Genomic DNA, 19,028 nt, shown 5'->3' with positions numbered 1-19,028 from the left:
CAGCAAGATGGTCTTGCCTTCTGAACTGGGATTCCCGTCGCCTCCGTCAATCGGACGCAGCAGGGCGCGAAGGCGGTCATATTGGGATTCCAATTCCTGTCTACTCGATCATATCAGCTCTAGTGCACGCAAAGATCTTGCTCCTCGCCGCTGCGCAAACCTACTGAGACTGACTTGCTAGCAAGTGCGGTAGGTACGCTGATACCGTCGCGCTGACATCTATGAGACAGCCAAGTGATGAACGACCCTCACCTCGGCGACGACGCACAGAAACATGGGTGTATACCTTGTATATTCATAGACCCTCTCAGATCAGGCAACCCTGCTGTACTCGACCTCGTCCGCGACGCTATCAAGTTGTCTCTTAAGAGAGTCTGGTAGGTATATTTGAACGGACCCGCTGACGAGTATCTGATTGCGGAATGCAGAACGAGACTCAGCTCAGTCAGGCCTTTATACGGGGACGCAGTCGACGACTACCGCCTTCCTTACATCTCGGCTTCCTTCAATGACATGGTCGATGCGGTACGTAATCCCACCGTATAACGACAATCCACTCACTGATCCTGCGACATGAACAGATCCAGGCTTTTATTGCAATGAAGTCAAGGAATCAAGAGTTGTACATCGTGCCTCAATGCGACACTTCCTATCCCCTTGAAGCCGTTAGAGAGATTCTAGATAGTGTTTCGGAGGAACAAGCTCTTCATTTCCGGTACGCGACGGAGTTCGTCCCGGAGTACAGGAACCGTGTCCCCGATCTCCTGGGTCGCTGTATATATTCACACTCGAGTTCTACCATTCTGTATCACGAAACATCTGTCTGCGCCTGTCGCGCTGGGAATGGCGTGCCAACAGACCCATCATGCAGGGGTCCGGTGACCATGCCTGCGAAACGACGTAACGTCGGGCTAGAACGCGCAGAGATAGTGTTAGGCGGCGCATTCGCACCCGCCGACTGCCGTGCACCAACTTCCTCCACGACCTCCATGATCCCCTCATGAACATCCCCCGTCGTGGACCATGGCGACCACAGCACATCTCGACCGATTCCCCGCGAACATGAACGGGCATGCGATGCCCTCCGCACCCACGAGGCGCAGCTCCAGCTCGAGAGAGCCGAGGGTCAGATCCATCTTGCTCTCCGGTGCGTGTTCCGCGTTTATCTTCACCCTCCCCGTGCATGCCCTCTCGGCCGCGCGGGCACGAGTCCTTCATATTCAACCAAGTCTCGCCCACATCTCACGCGCATCCCCGTTACCCATGACCAGGAAACGCATTGACAAGGCCTCCTGTCGTGCACGCGCACAGCGGAAGCGAACCTGCACCAAATAGCCGCAATGTACCGTTCCCTAGCACTGACGTCCATACCTCAACTCCCCCCGCACTCTCTCCTAGTTCCTCTCCCGATGCTGCATCGGAAGTAGCACCGGAGCGAGAGGGGCGACCGCCTTCCATACACCTCTCGGAGACCGTCAGCACAACCATCGACCAACCCCGGCCGCCCAACTCAATCTCAGAGGCTGAGCCAGACCCCAGCGCGCAGCCCGATATGCCCCCGCCCCCAGTCTCTGCGATGCGCACGCGGCGCATGACCCTCGACCTGCCCAGCTCGCCCATCGAAGTCCTCTACGAGTCCGACCACAAGCTCGCGCTCGAGGGCACCTCGCCCAAGCCGTGCATCGTCCCAGGCAATGCGCTGCACCTCATCGACGACGACCCCGCCGCACCGCGCTCCGCCACGCCGCCATCCCTCATCGTCGTCGGGGACGAGTCCGAGCATGGCGTCGAGGTCGAGACGGATATGGATGCCGATATCGACGGGGAAGAGGACGATGGGGAGCGGAGTGCGTCGCAGCCTCCCCCGTCCAGTGCTGCACGCCCGACGCCTCGGGTGCGCTTCCGCTCGCGCGTGCGTATCACGTCGGGCGTGCATCGGCACAGGCACTCTATGAGCGCAGCGGGAGGCTCGACGCCTGGTTCTTCAACTTCGGATTCGCCTTCGTCTTCGATCTCCGCACCTTTACGATACCAAGCAGACGAGAACGCTCCGTGGGGTCCGATCGGCAAGCGGTTGAGCCAGTATGCAGCGGCAGGTGGGTGGCAGAGGCGGGTGCACACTGGGCAAGGTCAGGGTGCGGACGCGAACGGAGGGCAGGGCGTAGGGGCCAGAGGTGGAAGAGGTGCGCGGGGATACACCGAACGGACTCCTTTACTCCGACCTCCCCCCGGGCGGCATGTGTATTCTGAATCGGAGGACGATGACACCGGGAGCATGGGCGAGAGTGAGAGGACTGCTCGCGCTGCTGCGTTGCGGAGAGAAGAGGAGGTGGTATTTGGCAAGTGGCCTTGGAGGTTCTTCAACCGACATGTGAGTACTCCTCAGACTTTCCCTTCCCCCGCTCTTAATGCAGCCTCTTACAGTGGTGGTGGTGGCACGTTGAGCCTGTGTTGTGCTGTTGTTGTGCCGACGACTCTGACTATGAGGAATTCTGAACATTCCACCCTCCGCATGCTGCTCGTATGGTCTATATATCCCTCAGATTTTCCTGTGATGCTTGACAAGTCAACTCCCCGCTCTCCCTACCCTACGTATGTAGATCACACCATGACGCACGCTGAGCCCGCACTGTTGTATTGTAGTATTGAGTCTGATACCCAAAACCGCGTGGACATTTGCTGGTTGAACAGTACATTGTTGGTCTAACTTCTACCCATCTTCTCCATGACGGCCGATGCGTCTACTACTTGGCCTCCTTAGCCTCTTCCGGGATCTTCGTCATCTTCACCATAGTCGGGGGAAGCGTCGTGATCGCAGGAAGGAGCGACGCCGCAGTCTTCCTCGCATTTTGTATCAGCACCTGGTCCATGATGACCAACGCCGCCATCGCCTCCACGATGGGCACCGCGCGGGGGACCACACACGGGTCATGGCGTCCCCTTGCAGCGAGCGTTCCGGGGGTCCCGTCATACTGCGCCGTTGCCTGTGCCTGCGAGATCGTCGCAGGGCTCTTGAACCCGACGCGGAAGTAGATGTCCTCTGCATTCGAGATCCCACCCTGCACGCCGCCGCTCCAGTTCGTGCGTGTGCCCATGTGCCCGTCGGGCCGGAGCTCGAACGCGTCGTTGTGCTTGGATCCGGGAATCTGTGTGCCGCGGAAGCCCGAGCCGATTTCGAACGCCTTGGTTGCAGGGATGGAGAGCATCGCGTGCGCGAGCTTTGCTTCGAGCTTGTCGAACACAGGCTCGCCAATGCCAGAGGGGACGTTGCGGATGACGCAGGTCACCGTTCCGCCGATAGAATCGAGGGCGTCCTTGGCACGGATGATGCGCTGAGGATGGGAGATTAGGACTATTACGTGCATGTAGGAGAGAATGGATACGTACCTGTGTCATGCGCTCCGACGTCTCCGCATGCGGGCAGCGCGTAGGCTGAGCATCGACCTTTTCCCGGGTCACGGTCTTGAGGAGCTCGACGAACTCCGGGCTGAGCGCGTCCTCAACCGTATCATCATCGTCCGCGGAGACCTGCGACGGTGGCGAGACAGCGGAAGGCAGCTGTACCTTCCCCACCGACGAGACGAACGCCACAATCTCGACGCCGTAGGCAAGCTTCAAGTACTTCTCGGCAATGGCTCCAGCCGCCACCCTACCTGCACCGTGCACGTTAACCTCCGCCTTCGTCGAGCATCGAGCGTTCGAGGTGACAGAGCTTACCAATGGTCTCGCGCGCGCTGCTGCGACCGCCACCGCTGCTCGCCTTAACTCCGTACTTCTCGAGATACGTCCAGTCAGCATGACTGGGGCGCGGATAGAGGTCCGTCTCGGAGTAGTCCTTCGGCCTCTGGTCCTCGTTGCGCACAAGCAGGCCAATTGGCGTCCCAAGCGTGATTCCGTGCTCCGTCCCGGACTGCAGTTGCACAAGGTCCTTCTCGTCTCTCTACGCAATATACCATCGTTACCTCACTATCACAGTTTGTTCGTAGGCAGATGCACTCACCGGAGTAGTAAGGTTGCTTTGACCCGGTCTCCTCCTGCTCAACTGTGTTTGTACATCTTGTGCGACAAGAGGGAGACCCTGATATGTCGTTAGTTCGTGCTACCCATGCTTAAATAAAACGTACCGGCGGGCATCCGTCGATGATAGCACCGACCGAGGCGCAATGCGACTCGCCGTAGGTCGTAACGCGGAATAGTGTGCCAAAGGTAGACATCTTCGTCACACAAGTTGAGGGAAGCGGATATATGAATGAGCAGGAAGAGGCACACCTTGGGTAGGCTGTCGTCTTATGTATACTCCTCTCCAATGAGGTATGGGGCAAGTGAGCTCGGATGAGAACGCGCGACCAAGAATGTGAGAGCGCTATGTCCCCTGTCCGCCCGCAAAGGATCCGATCTGGTCGGTGCTATCTGTGAAGTCGCGCCCTACGTGTCAGCAAAGTGGCATAAATGAGGTATGTTTTCTGAAGGTCGTACTCAGAGGTGGTGGGTGGATGAGATGACTCGCGAGCACTCTGCAAGTCCAGATCCAAAAGTAATGATCGAAAGCTGCAAGATTAGATTACTCCCCGGGGTCAGACAAAGAGATTAGATTAGATCACTGAACCAATTGATCCCGACTTGCCCGGAAACCGTTCTCACCACCAAGCCACGACGTTCCACCCGAAGTACACTGCACCTCGGACTTGCCAGGTGCCGTGAGCATACATACCGATCAAGAGTTGGCTCTGACATAGACTCAGATATGCCACTGCTCAGTGACTTCCCTGCCCTGCCTGGGTTCTACCAGCTGCTGTTCCTACACATTGAACCGAGTGAGTAAACCGCTCTTCGCTGCACGAATGCCCCGGATGGCTCAGAAGTGGTCTAGTATCTACCGTTATGCCTGCTGTGATGGCATGGTGGCAACCAGGAGCAGCCTGGTTCCACCACGAGCTCATCCCCGACGGGACGTCACCTGCCGCGTCTCTCGATGCACGCACCACCATGGCAATCTGGCAACTTGGCAATTGTGCGTACGGGCAAGTATTCTAGCTTGAACATCTGTTTATTGACATTGTTATACAGGCTACCTGCTTCTGGGACTTATCTCTACCTTCGTATTCCGCGCCGTCCGTGACACGCTCCCCAACAACCCGACTGCGCAAGAGCGCATCCTTGGCGCGAGCTTCACAGCGCTTGCTTTGGCAGATGTGAGTGGTATTCCTACCTTGCAAGAGCCCAAACAACTGATCTTTTGTCACGTATACAGGTAACCCAGTAAGTCTCAGCAAACCTTGGGCCGTGGCTCCCTCTTAACCGAACTGACTATTCGCCACGTAGCGTCCTCTGGTCCTTCGTCGGCCTCCCTGCGGACCTCAAGTACTCGTTCTCCAGCTGGAACTCCATGACGCACGGCAACATCACCTTCACCACATTCCTCTGCGCCATGCGGTAGGCTCTTCTATGTTACTCGCAGCTAGCACCTCACTGACACTCACTCACCCCCAATGCAATAGCATTGCGTGGTTCCTCGGGATCGGTCGGAAGCGCTACTACTACGGCCAACTAATAAACGATCAGCGTGAGCGACGCTCAGTCGGGCGGAAGAACGACTATATTCTGTACCCAAAAAACGAACAGCGTGAGCGACGCTAGGTACACGAGTTAGTAGATAACACCAACCGGCCTCCAAACCTAAATCCGCTTGAATCACCCGGCGCAAAGCTCCTTTCATTCGCCGACGGTCTGTCTGCGTTCCCAGTTCATATGATCTGTACAGTATTTTGCGCTTGCCGCTTGACCCTATCTTATATGTATTGGGAAAGGGAGGCACTGGCTCATAGTAGAAACCTACGCACACCCAATCAATGCGTTCCCAAGCCAACCTCCTTGTTTTCCCGCCAAACCCACGAGACACCCCCACTCAGTGGCTTACCTCAATTCTGTTCGACAGATTCCAATCATTGCGAAGGTCAGAAGGTTCAAGAACGCCCACGACCAAACCCCTGGCGTGTATACGCCAGTCTTGAACTGTGTTGCGCATGACCTCGCGGGTATCGAAGTACGCATGCTTCAGAAAGCGCCATCGCAAAGAGGTGCGTGGACTGCAGATTGCATCGATTCATATCTCACGCATGCTTCGATATGTGAATATCGGCAACAGGTTCGCCCCCATGTCTTCGCTGTGAGACTGGCGGCCTCTGATCTCCACGCGCACTGGTGCTGTCGCTACGTGCCCTAGACAGCATATGCGAGGTTTGGACAGGAGAAGCAACCAACAGCGTGCAGAGATGAAAGCCTCGAATGCGATTGGGTCAGCGCTTGCAGACGATGCGCATTCCACAAGGTAGTGTGCAATCCATATCATGATACTGTTCTGCTGCTCGATGCACAACATAGCAGGTAAGTCATCAGGCTGTTCATCCATAGAAGCGCCGCCTATAGTTGTTCAACCCGCTTCTTCGTGCAGGAAACAATGTATGGAATGCATCGCCGTCCGCGTTGCATCATATGGACATCTGAGCGCCGTGATTACTCGCGCTGTCGAAGCCTGCCACAGAACGGCGTGCTCTGATGGCGTCGCGTCCGACAGCCTCGGCGCAAACATCGGTACTTGGTTCTGACGCTCCCAAGCACGGCCATATAAATACTCGTATATATCCTCGGAGTGGATGTATCTCTCCTCCAATTCGTCCCACATGGATGCTGGTGTTGGACTGCCTATATCACCTCCCTCGAATGCGACCGCATATTTGAACATATCCCCGGTGTTGCTGGCCAACCTAACGGAGGCGATGAGCCTGACGCAAGCGGAGATTGGGATTGTAGTCTCAAACACGCGCTCTTACCTCAAGGAGAACATCATCAACCTGGCCTTATTAACCATGTTCTTTGGTACTTCGCACCAGACTCTTGTATGGAACACGCTGCTGACGAGTGCCGCGAACAGGATTGTTTACCGTCCTTGCTGGGGTAGCGGCATACGTTCTTCTGTACGTAGCATCCTGCATTGCGGGTCACGGTATGCAATTTGGCGTTGAGATGATAGACCCATTGGTCACTGCAGTTCAAAGGGCATCAAGCAGAAGGCACCAGCCTCCATGCTTATAGCAATCATCGCCATGTGGACCTCGACAGTCGTGTATTGGATTGTGACATCCATATCCGTGGCGTATACCTACTTCATTGTCCGTGACTCCGCTTCGCAGAGTTTTCAACGGATAACCGACATGCAGGCATGCCTGCCCAACTTGTTCCCCGGCGCCGATACCGCAACATCTAGCAATTGTCCGTTCGAGGTCCTATCATCATCACCCCCCACTTCCGCCGCATACCCTATACGGGACTGTGCAGGCACTGTGGCGCTGACGGTCAATGTGAGTACTTCTTCTGCTCGCTGACTTGCATGCTGACAGATTGTTCCTGAGCCAGGTTATCATCGGCGACTCGATTGTGTGGTGGCGTGCGTGGGTGCTCTGGCCCAACAACAAAATTGTGCGCTGTATCTGCATCGTGATGATTTTGCTTACTTTGGGTACGCACCACTGACACTGCGTATTCCATCGCTCGCACTGACTGATTTTACAGCGATGGGAACTGTTGATACGAAGGATGCTTGCACGCTTCAAGCATTGTTCCAGCTCAATGACGATCCCGTTCGTAGCGGTGAAAGTGGATTAGGACCTGAAGGAGTAGGGTTCACCAACGGCACAATGTTCAGCGGAGATGTATGGGGTCTCGTGGTGGGGATATCGTCACTCCTGACTAACGTTGTTGCAACAACGCTCATCGCGTACCGGGCATGGTGCGTCACTTCGGTTCCACAGCATCAGCTCGAGCACGAACTCAATGCTCTACCCGAACTTCACACGATGCAGGGAGCACCGTCGCATCATCATGTCATATCTCAGGGAGTCTTCTCGGCGCACCAAAGTAACGCGAACACTTGCGCTTCTCGTAGAGTCCGGTCTACTGTATTGTGCTCTCTGGGTGAGCCTAGCCTTCTCTTATCTTGAACGAGAACAAAATTCTATTGAAAACCATCACACAGGTCACGATAGTAATCTATGAACTATCATATGTGTCCCCCACGACCGAGAATTCCACGTTTGCCGCCGGGTTCTACTACGTAGTAGTCGGATGCCTCGTCCCGCTCATTGTGAGTGGAAGAAATGTGCTATATCTTGCAACGAGCACCGTATCACTCACATGTCTTGCATACTCCTCACGCCGCAGGGCATGTATCCGACCCTCATCATCATCATCTGTGCGATCGACAAGTCTCTCTACGAGAAGTCAGCCGACGACGCAGCGCGGAACACCGCCTCCATGGTATTCAACGTGCCCCGGGCCCGGAGTCGCCGCCACTCGACCCTCTCGGAGCTCATAAGCATATCTTCAACTGATGATGCCCATGACTCGGAGGCGGAGTCTGTCGGAGGCCCCCCAGCTATCCTTGAAGACACCCCCAAGGAAGGAGGCGCGAGCCACCTTCTCCCCCTGTAGGCCCGGCGCCGCCAGCGTGATACAGCTCTTTGCGAAATCAATGTCGTTCGGACTCCGACGACGCGCGCGCGCAAACGACGCGATTCATTCGAAAAATTCGAGAAATTCGAGACGTCCCAATGAACGCACTGTTGCTCCCACTTGAATGATACAGAACCCGCCCTATATGCATCTCAATCGCCTGCGAGCTTGAATGGGGTGAATAGCATGGCTGGATGACGAGATATGGGGCCTGAGTCTCCAGCGCGTCACCAGCTCATGGCCAGAGTTTGCCTTCGCTACTTCATCAGCTGGTCACTGGAATCTTATCCATATACACGTAGTTTTGTCTAAGGTATGTATAGAGACCGAAGTAAGAGGAATCTGTGGGGTGCATGTTTGAATCTCTTTCTCTGACCGCCGCGATGAATTCTCGCGGTAGGCGCCTAAGTGACGCCAGGATGTTGTTGTCTATAACCACAGATAGATAGTGTTCCTGTCTCCCAGGAGTAATCGGGTGAGGTTAAGATGAGTATAAAAGTAGGCCTGAGTGGTTAAATTGAGCCTCGTTGGCACAGAATTGCGTATTGGAGACAGCTGGACGACATCATAAGCTGGATGCGCTATCTCATGAACGGAGCCACTTACTACCTTTGTTCAACTTCACAAGCTTGAAGATTTGTCCAATAAATCATTCTTACTAATTACGCCAGGGTTAAAGGTCAATGAAACAGGCGCAACTGGATTTTAAGACTCGGGATTTGGTGGCGCAAAGTCGGCGGTGTCCGGCGCTCCCTGCCACCAGTGCACAGCCGACTTCCTTCGCCAGCTGCGCCCTCAATTCTTGTCGGATTCCCTTCAAACTTCCTGTACATGTAGCTCAGAAGGTGCTCTAACGATACATGTAATTTAGTGCCGCTACAATGAGTGCGTAGCCGTGAACAGCGCAGGCAACGCTTTTGATTTTTTCGATTTTTTGGAATTATTCGCGCGCGCGTCGTCGGAGTCCGAACGCCATTGGTTTCGCAAAGAGCTGTAGAAACACTGCCACATCATCGCTACGGCCAGCCTTTCATGAAGTGCTCACAATCCATGATACTTCTTACCGTTCCTCGCCAGTCTGTATCCCACCGGACGCCTCTTCTTCTCAAATACACATTTGTATCGGTTGCAGGGCCGCGCCCTATGTCAAATATTACACGCGTGAGGAATACCGTGACAGGCTCGAGCTATAGTAGGTAGGGCGAAGCACGGAGGCCAAAATTCAGCACAAAACACAGGCACCTGTGTAAGTTCCTTCGCGGCGCACGCAACACAACTAATCTCCAATAAACTTCTAATTCTAAGCATGTTCCATTTCGTTCTCCTACCTACTCACTGTACGCGCAATCAAAGGCAGGCAAACGGGCCGAGACTACGTAACGCTAGAGGTACTGACTGATACGCCGATGTACGCTAGTAGACAATAATACATAATACACAAATACCGATATCACAAGAGGCGAGGTAGGACGATCAGACCAAACTCAAGAACGATGGGCAAGGAACCAATACGGGAGACGAAAACGTGAAGACGAAGACGAAGCCGGGGTGAGACGACAAGGGAGCAGGGTAGCAAGGGGAGCAGGGGAAGGGGAGGACCGACAGCCCGATGAGGTGTCGGCATGCAATATGGACACACGAATAATGAAGGGGGGATACGTATAGTGGAACAGACAAAGAAACAGACACAGGACACAGACACACACACGGATATGGACATGAAGAGATATAGATGGAACGTTCGAGTAGTGGTGGTGGTGGATGGCAGGTAAAGAGATGCAAGTCGACGTGAGCTTCAAGGCCATGGACGGCAATATGGTACAACACCCGTGGCCAACTCCTACAAGTGACACGGACACGTCGTCGGGCTACGAGGGACTGACTGGAGACAACACAAAGTAGGACACGTATTCAGAACGACTCGGCTTCGGATCGCAGGGGAACAGGAACGGAGAGAAAAATCCAATTCACATTCCACAAGAACCGAATCGCAAGAGAAGAAACACAACACAAGAAGAACGCCACAGCAGAAACAGAAGCAACGGTGGGAGTATACCCCAACACACCACACCTGCCCGCCCGACGGCCCGCCCGCACAATAGCCACAGACAGGCTCCAGTCCGGATGCGCAGCCGCGAACGGCGTCCGGCATCCAAACCCGCGCACACACAGCCAGGTCGGCTGACCCGCTCTGCGACGCAGCCTGGGGCGCACAACCCACGGGGGCACGCACCGCGCGTTCCACGCTCCCACTCTCGCCGACTACCCGGCGCCCGAGAGGTCGCGTTCCCGTTCCTTCCCTCTAGCCTGTGTGTGATTTCCCGGACTTCCCTTCCCGGCCTGTCCGTGCGTTCCCGTGCCTGTCCTTGCGCTTCTCGATTTCCGCGGATGCCCGATGCGAGGTGCGGAGTGCGAGGCGTGTATGTAGTGCGCGTCCATGGTAATTATTTGCTCAGCGTCGAAGAGTAGAGGGCGGAGAGAGATGATGAGATGAGTGACAATGCAATCGTGATACAATGCGGAGGATGAGTGGCATGTGGCAGATGGCCGATGCGAGGGAGTCGTGAGCCGCCAATGCAAGAGTACCGGATACACCAACGAGGCCAGGGAGGATGCAAGCCCAGGACAGAGACGACGACCAATGAGGCTGTAGCTGGCAAATGAGGTGACGGCGGACGAGAGGCGGCGCATAGGACGGGAGGATACGGAAACCCTTACTGCTTGCTCTGGCTCTGCGCCTGCCGTGCGGCGAGGGTCTCGATAATGTGGTGCACGCCCTCGGGCTCGAGCACCACCTTCGTTCCGTCGCAGCGCGCCTTGTTCGTGAACTCGGTGCACAACTCGTTGATGTCCACGTCCTGAGCCCGTTGGATGATATTGTCAGTCTCCCGTATCTGACCTGTCACTTTCAGGAACACCAACCTTGAACTGCGGGTTCGAAGTTATTGTGCGCCATGCAGTCAGCACCTCGACGTTCTTGTCGCTCTTCTGCGTCTTCGGGAAGCTCGACCCGCGGCACATTACGAACGGCGTGCCGCCGTCCTCTCCGGTGGCCTTCTTCAGGAAGGGCGCAAACGGCATGGCGCAGTGGCCATGGTCGACATTCATCTTGTCGTCCGACGCGGGTGAAGAGTCAGCTGATGGGCTCTGGACAAAACTTGACTGTCCGCTCTCCGCAATCACCTTCGACAGCTGCTCCTTCGTCTTTGGACAGTCGCCCGTCCCGTGCGTGACGCCTGCAGGGCTGTTGCCAGTCGTCGATGGGCTTCCCGAGTTGGCTCCTGGTGACGATGACGATGATGTTAATGACGGCGTACGATGCGAGACGGGAGACAATGTGCTCGGGGGGCTGGCAAGGAGGGCCTGGAAGTCCACCGTGCTCGTGTTGTTCGGCGTCAGGAAGGTGCTGTTGAACAGCTGGTCGAGTGCGTCCTGACCTGCCTCTTCGGGTGGTGTCCAATGATCGCTACCAAATTCGAAGGCACCGTGATTGAATGGCTGCTGGCCACCGCCGTTCATCATGAGCGGCGGACTGTCCGCAGGTGACGGCTCCGCGAAGGACGTGCACATGGGGTTGCTCGCGATCGTCTTGTAGTGATTAGCTGCGTACGAGAACGGAGCGTCTGCCATGGTCGTATCGTAGTCATCCACGTTAAGCATACTCGGATCGAAGGAGATGAGCGAGTTGAAATTGAGGCCATTCTGAGTGGGGGGAGACTGCGCCTGCACTGGTGACCTACTCGGGCCAGCGCCGGGTGATGAGAAGTTGAACTGCATCGGGTGGTTGTTGAGGTTGTTAAATTGACCCTGCGGAGCCGCGTTGGCGTTGCCACGCGGTGCGGAGAACGTGAACGCGGCTTGCTTGAGCATCATGTTCTCATTCTGAAGACGGGAGAGCAGATCCCGAAGGTTCTCGTTCTCCTGCTCGCTTAGCTGATTCTTCGCTTCGAGCTGAGCAACCTTGTCCTCAAGCTAGAGGGTTGATTAGCTACCGGTGTGACGTCAGATGAAGATCAACAAAACTCACATCGCGAACATGCTTCTCCTTCCGCTCCCTGAACGCTCGCTGCGCAGCTCGGTTCTGCTCCTTTCGCTTGAGAAGCCGGGTCTCATCCTACGATTGGTCACATCAGATACCGAAGAATCGGTGTATGCGCGAAAAAAGTACACACCTGAGGAGCACCGGGCTTCCTGCGCGCACTGGCAGAACTTGTCGTCTTTTTGTTGCTACCGCCGGTGGAGGCTACGGCCGCAGTTCAAGAGACATGTCGGTGATCTGAGGCTGAAGAGGGACGTACATGATGCGTGGTGGGACTTGTGCTGGGGCTCGTCGTCTGCGTCGGTACTCGCCTTGCGCTTCAACGAGCTGTCCTCCTGGGAGGGATCGGCGATGCCGTTGAAGACGCCTGACTGCCTGCGCGAGAGGCTGGACTCATTGTGGGTGCTGGGGGGACTGGGACTGCTGTCGCTGGATGCGGGACTGAGGTTCGGGGGAGGGAAGTTGGTGATGCTCTGGGGATCGACGCCGTCCGGATTATCGAACGACAGGGGTTGGTTTGAGCCGACTGTGCCGGGGAACTGCTTCTGGAGAAAGGCGAGAAAGTCGTCGTCGGGGAGAGCAGAGAAGGTGTCAGGCTGCTGCGAGATGTCCCAGAAGGAGTGGATGTCCTGCGAGGGGAAATTCATGGCGGGCAGGGTCGTAGTCTGGCGCAGGGAGTGCGGGAGGGAAAGACGGAGATCTAGGCGGAAGGAGCTTGGGGTGGCTGAGTAAGCAGGCTGGAAGAGGGGCGTCGGGGCGTCGGGAGTCGCGCGCGGGGTCGCTGGGGCTATCAGAAAGGCTCTGCAGGCAGCTGGCGACGAGACGGGGACGGACGGGGATGGAGGCGGAGAGGGAGATGAGGGTAAAGTGCAGGGAGGACGCTCGCTCTGGCGGGATGCACTTCGGGAGGGCGCCTGCGACACGGGCAACGCCGAGAGGGATCTTGCGCAAGCAGTCGAGCCGTTGCGCCGCGCTGACCCACCTGCGATTCCCGCTCGCTATATTGATGCGGCTCGAGCTGCTGACAAAGCCCAGCCCAACACACGATTTCTGCCCATGACTCCTCCCCGCTCCCGACGCGCAACAGACAGCTCAGCCAGCACGCAGAACATCGCAGAACGGTGCAGAAAGCCTCTGCCCGCAAAGCCCCTTGTCTCCGCTCGGTCGACAATAGCAGCTTCTTTTCGCAGACCCGGATGCCCGACCGGTACCTGTCCTCCCCTCCAGGCCCGACTACCAACGACTGTTGGCTCAGACTCAAAACACCCCGTTGGCCTCCGTTGGCCCCATGATCAGCTTCACGTACACAGAACCATCGACGCCAATCAGCACCTCGTCGCCCTTCTTGGCCCCATCCTGTGCTGCACGCCAGAATCCATCTCAGAATCGGCCAATCTGCCCGACGTAGACGCTCTTCGGTCTCTCGGCAATGTCTCCCCTCCGTTGCTCTCTTCTGAGTCTTCTCCAAGTTCTCCTCCTGTCATGGTTGTATCATCGATGAACTCGACAAAACCTACACGCGACCATGTCCCAGGATCCGCCACATGCGCGCTACGTAGTACCAAGACGTCCCGACCCGGCAATGTTCAAACTTTGACCGTAACGTTGCCCAGCGAAGCGCACTGCGGTCAGAGCACGGCGGGTATGGGAAGCCCCAACCCCTCCCTGATCGTCCAGCGCCGGTGCGCCTCACAACCGCCAAGCGCGATCCTGAGCTCCCGATGGCAGTCGGACCGCACGCGATTCGGTCGGTGTGCAGTGTGCACTGTGTGCCGCCCCCTCTCACTTGTCGATGTATCACAGGTATCAACCTCGCTCGGAGGGCCCAATTTGAATTACTACTCGGTCACTGAGACCGTTGCATTGCACCACTGTACATAAGTACCAGAGCCAGAGGATCACCATTCAGCATGCCATTGCACAGAACCTCAGGAAAGGCGATGCCGCCGGTATCTACATGTTCCAGATCCATGTTACAGGATCTCAGGCCCCCGTGGCCATGTCTGATTCAAATCGCGATACACTCGCACCCTCGATCGCCCCTCCCCAGTGCGCACCTATTATGTATCGCCGAGTCCACGCGTGACGCAGCGAACGAACGGACACATCGAAGGTATCCTAACGGCACCGCCGCCCTCAAATCCCCGCTCTCGAGACCCGCGGCCGCCTTCCACAGAGCATTCCAGCACGACTAACAAACACGTTACACAGCACCTCGTTCCCGTTAACTCCCTACCATCCGATGCCCGCTTCTAGGTTCTCTCACATGGCCCCCCCTTCGAATTCCCAACTCCACGACTGACCCACCAAATTTCGCATATGCATATATCGCACTGGGTCATCCTAGGACCGCTCCGCGACACGAACAGCGACCGGAGACCCAGGACCTCGCCATTGGCCAAGTACTCCCGACCGGTACTTCCTGCGCGCCTCGTCCCATCTGTCCGGGAACGCGAGTGGGTCCTTCCAAATCTAAATATGTACAGCACTGCGAATGCCGGCCCCTACGCCCGTGCAGACGCGGCTGGGTCTGCACGAAGCCATCCGACCGGCCCCTCTCGCACTTGAGGTCATTCCCGACCGCGACATCGAGTGACGTACTCATTCGTCGTGCTCAGGCCTCAGGCTCGTCGAGGAAAACCAGATCTGCCGGCGCAATCACCCCCTGGGGACTTGGGGTTCGCTGTCCGACCGCGACGGCCTGCCCCAGCACAGCCCCACCCGCTCCCGCCGCTCCCACGATCAATGGATCTGTGGCTGAACCCCGCCCGTCGCAGACAACGTACGTCGAGCATTTCCTTCCGCATGCCCCAGACACCGACAGCCTCAGCGCAGCAATACAAACAGCAGCAGTCAACCCTGGGCTAGAAGAGTGATGCGCAAATCCGTTCTGATTGTTGATCAGCGCGTGGCCTACGTACGTACGATCTGTCTTCTCTTGCCCCGAGTATGTTGTATGTATGTACTGGCTCGGAACACACACTCTCGCTCCCTGACTTGCAGACTTCGGCTTCGGCTTCGGACCCAGTCCGCCCACGGCCGTATGTTTTTGTCCGCAGCTGACGTCGACATGTCCACCTGCGACAGGTAGCCATTCTCCAGCTTTAGAGTCCACGTCACCAGTATCCATCTTCAGCGTCCGCAAGTCCGACCTCGGGTTCTCGGACTGCTCTCGGTACTGTACCTGGCACGTATACTTACGCGTCTCGCTCACGCCCAGTGCAATGCAGCCCACGACTCCTCCTCGCCCCGCAGCGCTACGAAGTGATGAACTGTCCGTCCAGCGCCCCACCCGCGCGGATAGCACTTAACGCTTCTACTGCAAGTCAGCCACTGCAACGTCAAGCTTCAAGGTCGAGTCATTGTCCTCGCCTCCGACTGTGACGTGAGCAGGGAAGGGAGTACCTCCACAGACAAAGTCCCGTGCCTCTACGGATATGCCCACGCTAGTCCCCACCTCAACATCCATCTGCCACTCAGTGCGCTCTAGGTCCCACCCCGCGCTGCGCGGACGCACGCCGTCAAACTCAAACACCGGCGTAACGCTACTGTACCCCAGACTCCAGAGTTCATCGACCACAATCAGATCCTAGCCTCAGTGTCCGGCGCGCGGTACGAGTGCGACGGAGTCGGGCAGCCGGGTGTCAAGACGACCGAGGCTACACGGTGCACCGCCCATTTCTCAAGGGCCATAGTAATGACGCACACGCGTCCTCGGCATCCCCCCCACGGTGGTATGGCCAAGTCCACCTAAACCACACTACATACACTCGCAGCCGCAGCATCAGAACCGCCGGCCACCGAAGACAGACCACGGACCACAATCGTCAGAGTTATGTGTACTCTACAGTGCACACTCGGACCCCGGGCGTCCCGCCGGTCATTATCGTCCGCCCGACGGGACGTCGATCTGCGGATGCAAGTCCCGGCTCTGAGACGACAAACGCATATTGCGCATTGCGTCCACACTGACCTCCAGCGCAGACAACTTGGTCATACCCCCTCTCGCCTCTCGGCGGCCTGTTTACGTGCCCCCGCTTATATCTTCACCGCGTTCTCCAGCCTTCTATGCTGCTTACATGTGTACCCGGACTCCGGGTAGCAGCGGCTCACACATCCTAGGAGATTAGAGTTGTCCGCCGGACGCCCAAACTCGACATCCCCGCGACTCGCCTCGCCCTCCAATCTCTTCAGTGCCAAGTAGCCTCACCCGGTATCACCCCACGTACGTCAACCCCATCACGCGCGACCCTCAGAGAAGCTCGTACTGAATCGTCTTCTTCTCTGGGTATGCAGGCTAGACGTATACGCATACGGCATGCCGCCAGTCGCAGCTCTCCGGCTTCGAGAGGCGAGCGGCGTACGGCACGCAGTATGTACGCGCTGGATCCCTCCCTCGTGCATACAAGGTTCCGATGTGCACCCGCTCGCCGCTCGACTCCTCGCCTGATATGACGTTGACGCTTGGGCCGGGTGCCAAGTGACCGGGTTCCAGGCTCGTCTGTGGCCGAGCGCAATGCTTACCACGAGCCTTCCAGCCGGGAAAGCCTCCCGAGTGTATAGTGTATGCGGCGATTGGACGAGACGCGTGGGGCTTATGTACGGTAAGTCTCGTCGGATGTATCTCCATTTGTGGGTTCGAGGGATCGTATTCATACTTCGTCTTCTTTTTGAGTCACCGCTGCAGCCTCGGCGAGACGGTAGACCGCGAGACCTTCGTGTTCCCAGCACTCGACCCTATCGTCGCACGTGCACCGTTCGCTAGCCGCAATTTGCCTGTCGATCCTGGACACCGCAACGTCGCGATAAACTCAAGCTTGCCGGTCCATTCAATGCGGATGAACCAAGTTGGTCGTGGCAACAATCTCATGCCCGATGTGAGCTAACATCCGTGTCCATGGCAGGAGGGTGTCCACTTGATCGTTATGGCATTCATTAATCATTCCCCGCAAGGCTTCCAAGATCTTTCCTGTCATTAGCTCTACGTAGCGGTCAATCCATCCTCCGTTACAGTCTTGCGCCGCGCGTCCCAGAATGACTGAACTTCATGACATCCCCGAAATGCTTGCAATTCTCAAAAGACCTCGAACTTCCACAAATCGAACCGTCGGCAGTCCCTCACAACTCTCCACCTCAGCGAACACCGAACATTCCACAAATCCACAAATCCACAGGTACAGCGGGCGGCCGTCCGCACGTCGGCACCGTGGCGCACCCATCCAGATTCCCCCCCCTCTTCCATCTCTTCCATTCTCCGCATCGCCGTGCGCCACCAAGCCCTGCGCGATATGTACGATAGGACTGCGCTTTCAATTGCAAGTTGAACTTGAAGAACGTTCTCCCTTGGCCCCCCAATGACATCGACAACCCAGCGGCCCCCACCCCTCGATCACCGCGCGCGATCTACAGCTCTAGTGTCACTCGGTCTCGTTGCGATTGGACCCTGTTAGTGTTGGACCCGCCAACTTGACCGGGACTTGGAACTTGCATTGGCAATTCGAGGACTTCAGTCTTCCAGTCCGAGACACGGGGATGTTTCGCCGTGATTTCTCCGCCGCGTCGTGACTCGTCCCCTCTTGCAATTCGCGAGTCGCGATACTATCGCTACCCCAGAAGCTGTTAGTACCTAAATGTTTGCGCGCGCGTTCCTCCGTCTCTCACTCGATCTGGGCGCTATGTGGTATGTAGGTACTCATCGTTGAATGGTACTATACTGTGAAGTTTCAAGGAGAACGGAGAGGATTTGAGGAAGGAATACGAGCCCGACTGGTTGACCCCAGAAGCTGATAGTGTTTCCGAGCTCGGGTCACGCCGGGGTCACACATGCCGACCATCCCAAGTTCATCTCCGCCATCAAACAGTGGCACCCGAAGCCGCGGACTCAAGGCGGAGAAACAGCGGAGGGTCAATATAGTCACAGTTTGACCTTCCAATGTCACGCTCTCGTACAACCACACTTCGTACGACTTCCGGAGGCTCGGAAAAATCAGAACAGTGTTCAGCAGAACGCATTGCGTCCTGCTACAAAGCGAGAACGTAGTCGGAACAAAAACCGGTAAGATATGCTAAGAACAGTAGGCAGCAGCTCAGACTCGTCGTATTCCCACCCAGTTTATTCGGTTGTATCATCACGATTTACGTCGCTCTTTTTTCAGGTGCATAGAGCAGATGCCCACCTACGTTGTTGAATATATTACAAGTCAGACGGTGAGCATACACAAAGCCCAGAGGCACATTATCAGCTTCCGGGGTTGACGGGCGCTTTATCAGCTTCTAGGGTAGCGATAGTACCGGCCCCACATGGCCACACCAGGGGAATCGGGATCCGAGTCGTGGCGTCGCCCCCGGGGTTCCAGAGTCCAGACCTCGAAGATTAGGACACACCAATGCCGATTGGCACGCCCAGAGTGAGAGTCGTACGACTTCGTCCAACTTCAACTTCAAGCTTCAACGTCGGGGTCGACGCTGAGCGCTGCCTGCC

The 19,028-nt window shown here is 56.6% G+C and overlaps 8 protein-coding genes across 8 annotated transcripts; 5 read left to right on the top strand and 3 right to left on the bottom strand.

The window, feature by feature from the left end:
- Positions 1–968: 968 nt before the first annotated feature.
- On the top strand, positions 969–2,683 carry L226DRAFT_538610 (uncharacterized protein). The gene is made up of 3 exons (XM_067681530.1): positions 969–1,147; positions 1,272–2,371; positions 2,425–2,683. Exons 1-3 carry the CDS (start codon positions 1,024–1,026, stop codon positions 2,494–2,496), a joined length of 1,296 nt encoding a protein of 431 aa, XP_067531368.1. The 5' UTR covers positions 969–1,023; the 3' UTR covers positions 2,497–2,683.
- Positions 2,621–4,526, bottom strand: L226DRAFT_538609 (chorismate synthase). The gene is made up of 7 exons (XM_067681529.1): positions 4,477–4,526; positions 4,270–4,410; positions 4,125–4,214; positions 4,001–4,078; positions 3,718–3,940; positions 3,388–3,653; positions 2,621–3,332 (listed from the first exon to the last, which is right to left on the bottom strand). Exons 3-7 carry the CDS (start codon positions 4,212–4,214, stop codon positions 2,745–2,747), a joined length of 1,245 nt encoding a protein of 414 aa, XP_067531367.1. The 5' UTR covers positions 4,270–4,410; positions 4,477–4,526; the 3' UTR covers positions 2,621–2,744.
- A 218-nt stretch (positions 4,527–4,744) lies between these two features.
- L226DRAFT_469615 (uncharacterized protein) lies at positions 4,745–5,637 on the top strand (the record flags this gene model as incomplete). Its single annotated transcript, XM_067676235.1, has 6 exons — positions 4,745–4,814; positions 4,871–5,011; positions 5,068–5,192; positions 5,252–5,259; positions 5,323–5,433; positions 5,499–5,637. 6 exons carry the CDS (start codon positions 4,745–4,747, stop codon positions 5,635–5,637), a joined length of 594 nt encoding a protein of 197 aa, XP_067531366.1.
- Positions 5,638–6,680: 1,043 nt separating this feature from the next.
- L226DRAFT_574455 (uncharacterized protein) lies at positions 6,681–8,487 on the top strand (the record flags this gene model as incomplete). Its single annotated transcript, XM_067685047.1, has 8 exons — positions 6,681–6,876; positions 6,932–6,974; positions 7,049–7,358; positions 7,414–7,516; positions 7,570–7,786; positions 7,860–7,971; positions 8,033–8,140; positions 8,218–8,487. 8 exons carry the CDS (start codon positions 6,681–6,683, stop codon positions 8,485–8,487), a joined length of 1,359 nt encoding a protein of 452 aa, XP_067531365.1.
- A 1,417-nt stretch (positions 8,488–9,904) lies between these two features.
- On the bottom strand, positions 9,905–10,541 carry L226DRAFT_220547 (uncharacterized protein). The gene has a single exon (XM_067672997.1). The coding sequence runs from the start codon at positions 10,311–10,313 to the stop codon at positions 9,993–9,995; it is 321 nt and encodes a 106-aa protein (XP_067531364.1). The 5' UTR covers positions 10,314–10,541; the 3' UTR covers positions 9,905–9,992.
- A 681-nt stretch (positions 10,542–11,222) lies between these two features.
- Positions 11,223–13,194, bottom strand: L226DRAFT_525699 (uncharacterized protein; the record flags this gene model as incomplete). Its single annotated transcript, XM_067678984.1, has 5 exons — positions 11,223–11,366; positions 11,431–12,480; positions 12,536–12,622; positions 12,681–12,751; positions 12,807–13,194. The coding sequence occupies 5 exons, from the start codon at positions 13,192–13,194 to the stop codon at positions 11,223–11,225; spliced, it is 1,740 nt and encodes a 579-aa protein (XP_067531363.1).
- A 247-nt stretch (positions 13,195–13,441) lies between these two features.
- On the top strand, positions 13,442–14,478 carry L226DRAFT_220497 (uncharacterized protein). The gene is made up of 2 exons (XM_067672995.1): positions 13,442–14,294; positions 14,351–14,478. Exons 1-2 carry the CDS (start codon positions 13,604–13,606, stop codon positions 14,398–14,400), a joined length of 741 nt encoding a protein of 246 aa, XP_067531362.1. The 5' UTR covers positions 13,442–13,603; the 3' UTR covers positions 14,401–14,478.
- Positions 14,479–16,261: 1,783 nt separating this feature from the next.
- Positions 16,262–16,783, top strand: L226DRAFT_220501 (uncharacterized protein). The gene has a single exon (XM_067672996.1). It carries the CDS (start codon positions 16,383–16,385, stop codon positions 16,647–16,649), a length of 267 nt encoding a protein of 88 aa, XP_067531361.1. The 5' UTR covers positions 16,262–16,382; the 3' UTR covers positions 16,650–16,783.
- Positions 16,784–19,028: the final 2,245 nt, after the last annotated feature.

This window comes from Lentinus tigrinus (genome assembly GCF_003813185.1).
Source record: "Lentinus tigrinus ALCF2SS1-7 unplaced genomic scaffold L226scaffold_34, whole genome shotgun sequence".
Taxonomy (NCBI): Eukaryota; Fungi; Basidiomycota; class Agaricomycetes; order Polyporales; family Polyporaceae; genus Lentinus; species Lentinus tigrinus.
The sequence above is the reverse complement of the archived record's forward strand: the minus strand, read 5'-3'. Positions and strand labels throughout refer to the sequence as shown.

Bases quoted from the DNA above. Each gene is read 5' to 3' on its own strand.
- L226DRAFT_220497 (XM_067672995.1), top strand. From the start codon at position 13,604: ATGACTCCTCCCCGCTCCCGACGCGCAACAGACAGCTCAGCCAGCACG. The intron at 14,295-14,350 runs GTCGGTGTGCAG...GATGTATCACAG, and splicing joins GTCGGACCGCACGCGATTCG to GTATCAACCTCGCTCGGAGG.
- L226DRAFT_220501 (XM_067672996.1), top strand. From the start codon at position 16,383: ATGTGTACTCTACAGTGCACACTCGGACCCCGGGCGTCCCGCCGGTCA.
- L226DRAFT_538610 (XM_067681530.1), top strand. From the start codon at position 1,024: ATGGCGACCACAGCACATCTCGACCGATTCCCCGCGAACATGAACGGG. The intron at 1,148-1,271 runs GTGCGTGTTCCG...ACCCATGACCAG, and splicing joins CAGATCCATCTTGCTCTCCG to GAAACGCATTGACAAGGCCT. The intron at 2,372-2,424 runs GTGAGTACTCCT...AGCCTCTTACAG, and splicing joins GGAGGTTCTTCAACCGACAT to TGGTGGTGGTGGCACGTTGA.
- L226DRAFT_538609 (XM_067681529.1), bottom strand. From the start codon at position 4,214: ATGTCTACCTTTGGCACACTATTCCGCGTTACGACCTACGGCGAGTCG. The intron at 3,941-4,000 runs GTGAGTGCATCT...TATATTGCGTAG, and splicing joins AAAGCAACCTTACTACTCCG to AGAGACGAGAAGGACCTTGT. The intron at 3,654-3,717 runs GTAAGCTCTGTC...TGCACGGTGCAG, and splicing joins CAGCGCGCGCGAGACCATTG to GTAGGGTGGCGGCTGGAGCC.
- L226DRAFT_220547 (XM_067672997.1), bottom strand. From the start codon at position 10,313: ATGGCCTTGAAGCTCACGTCGACTTGCATCTCTTTACCTGCCATCCAC.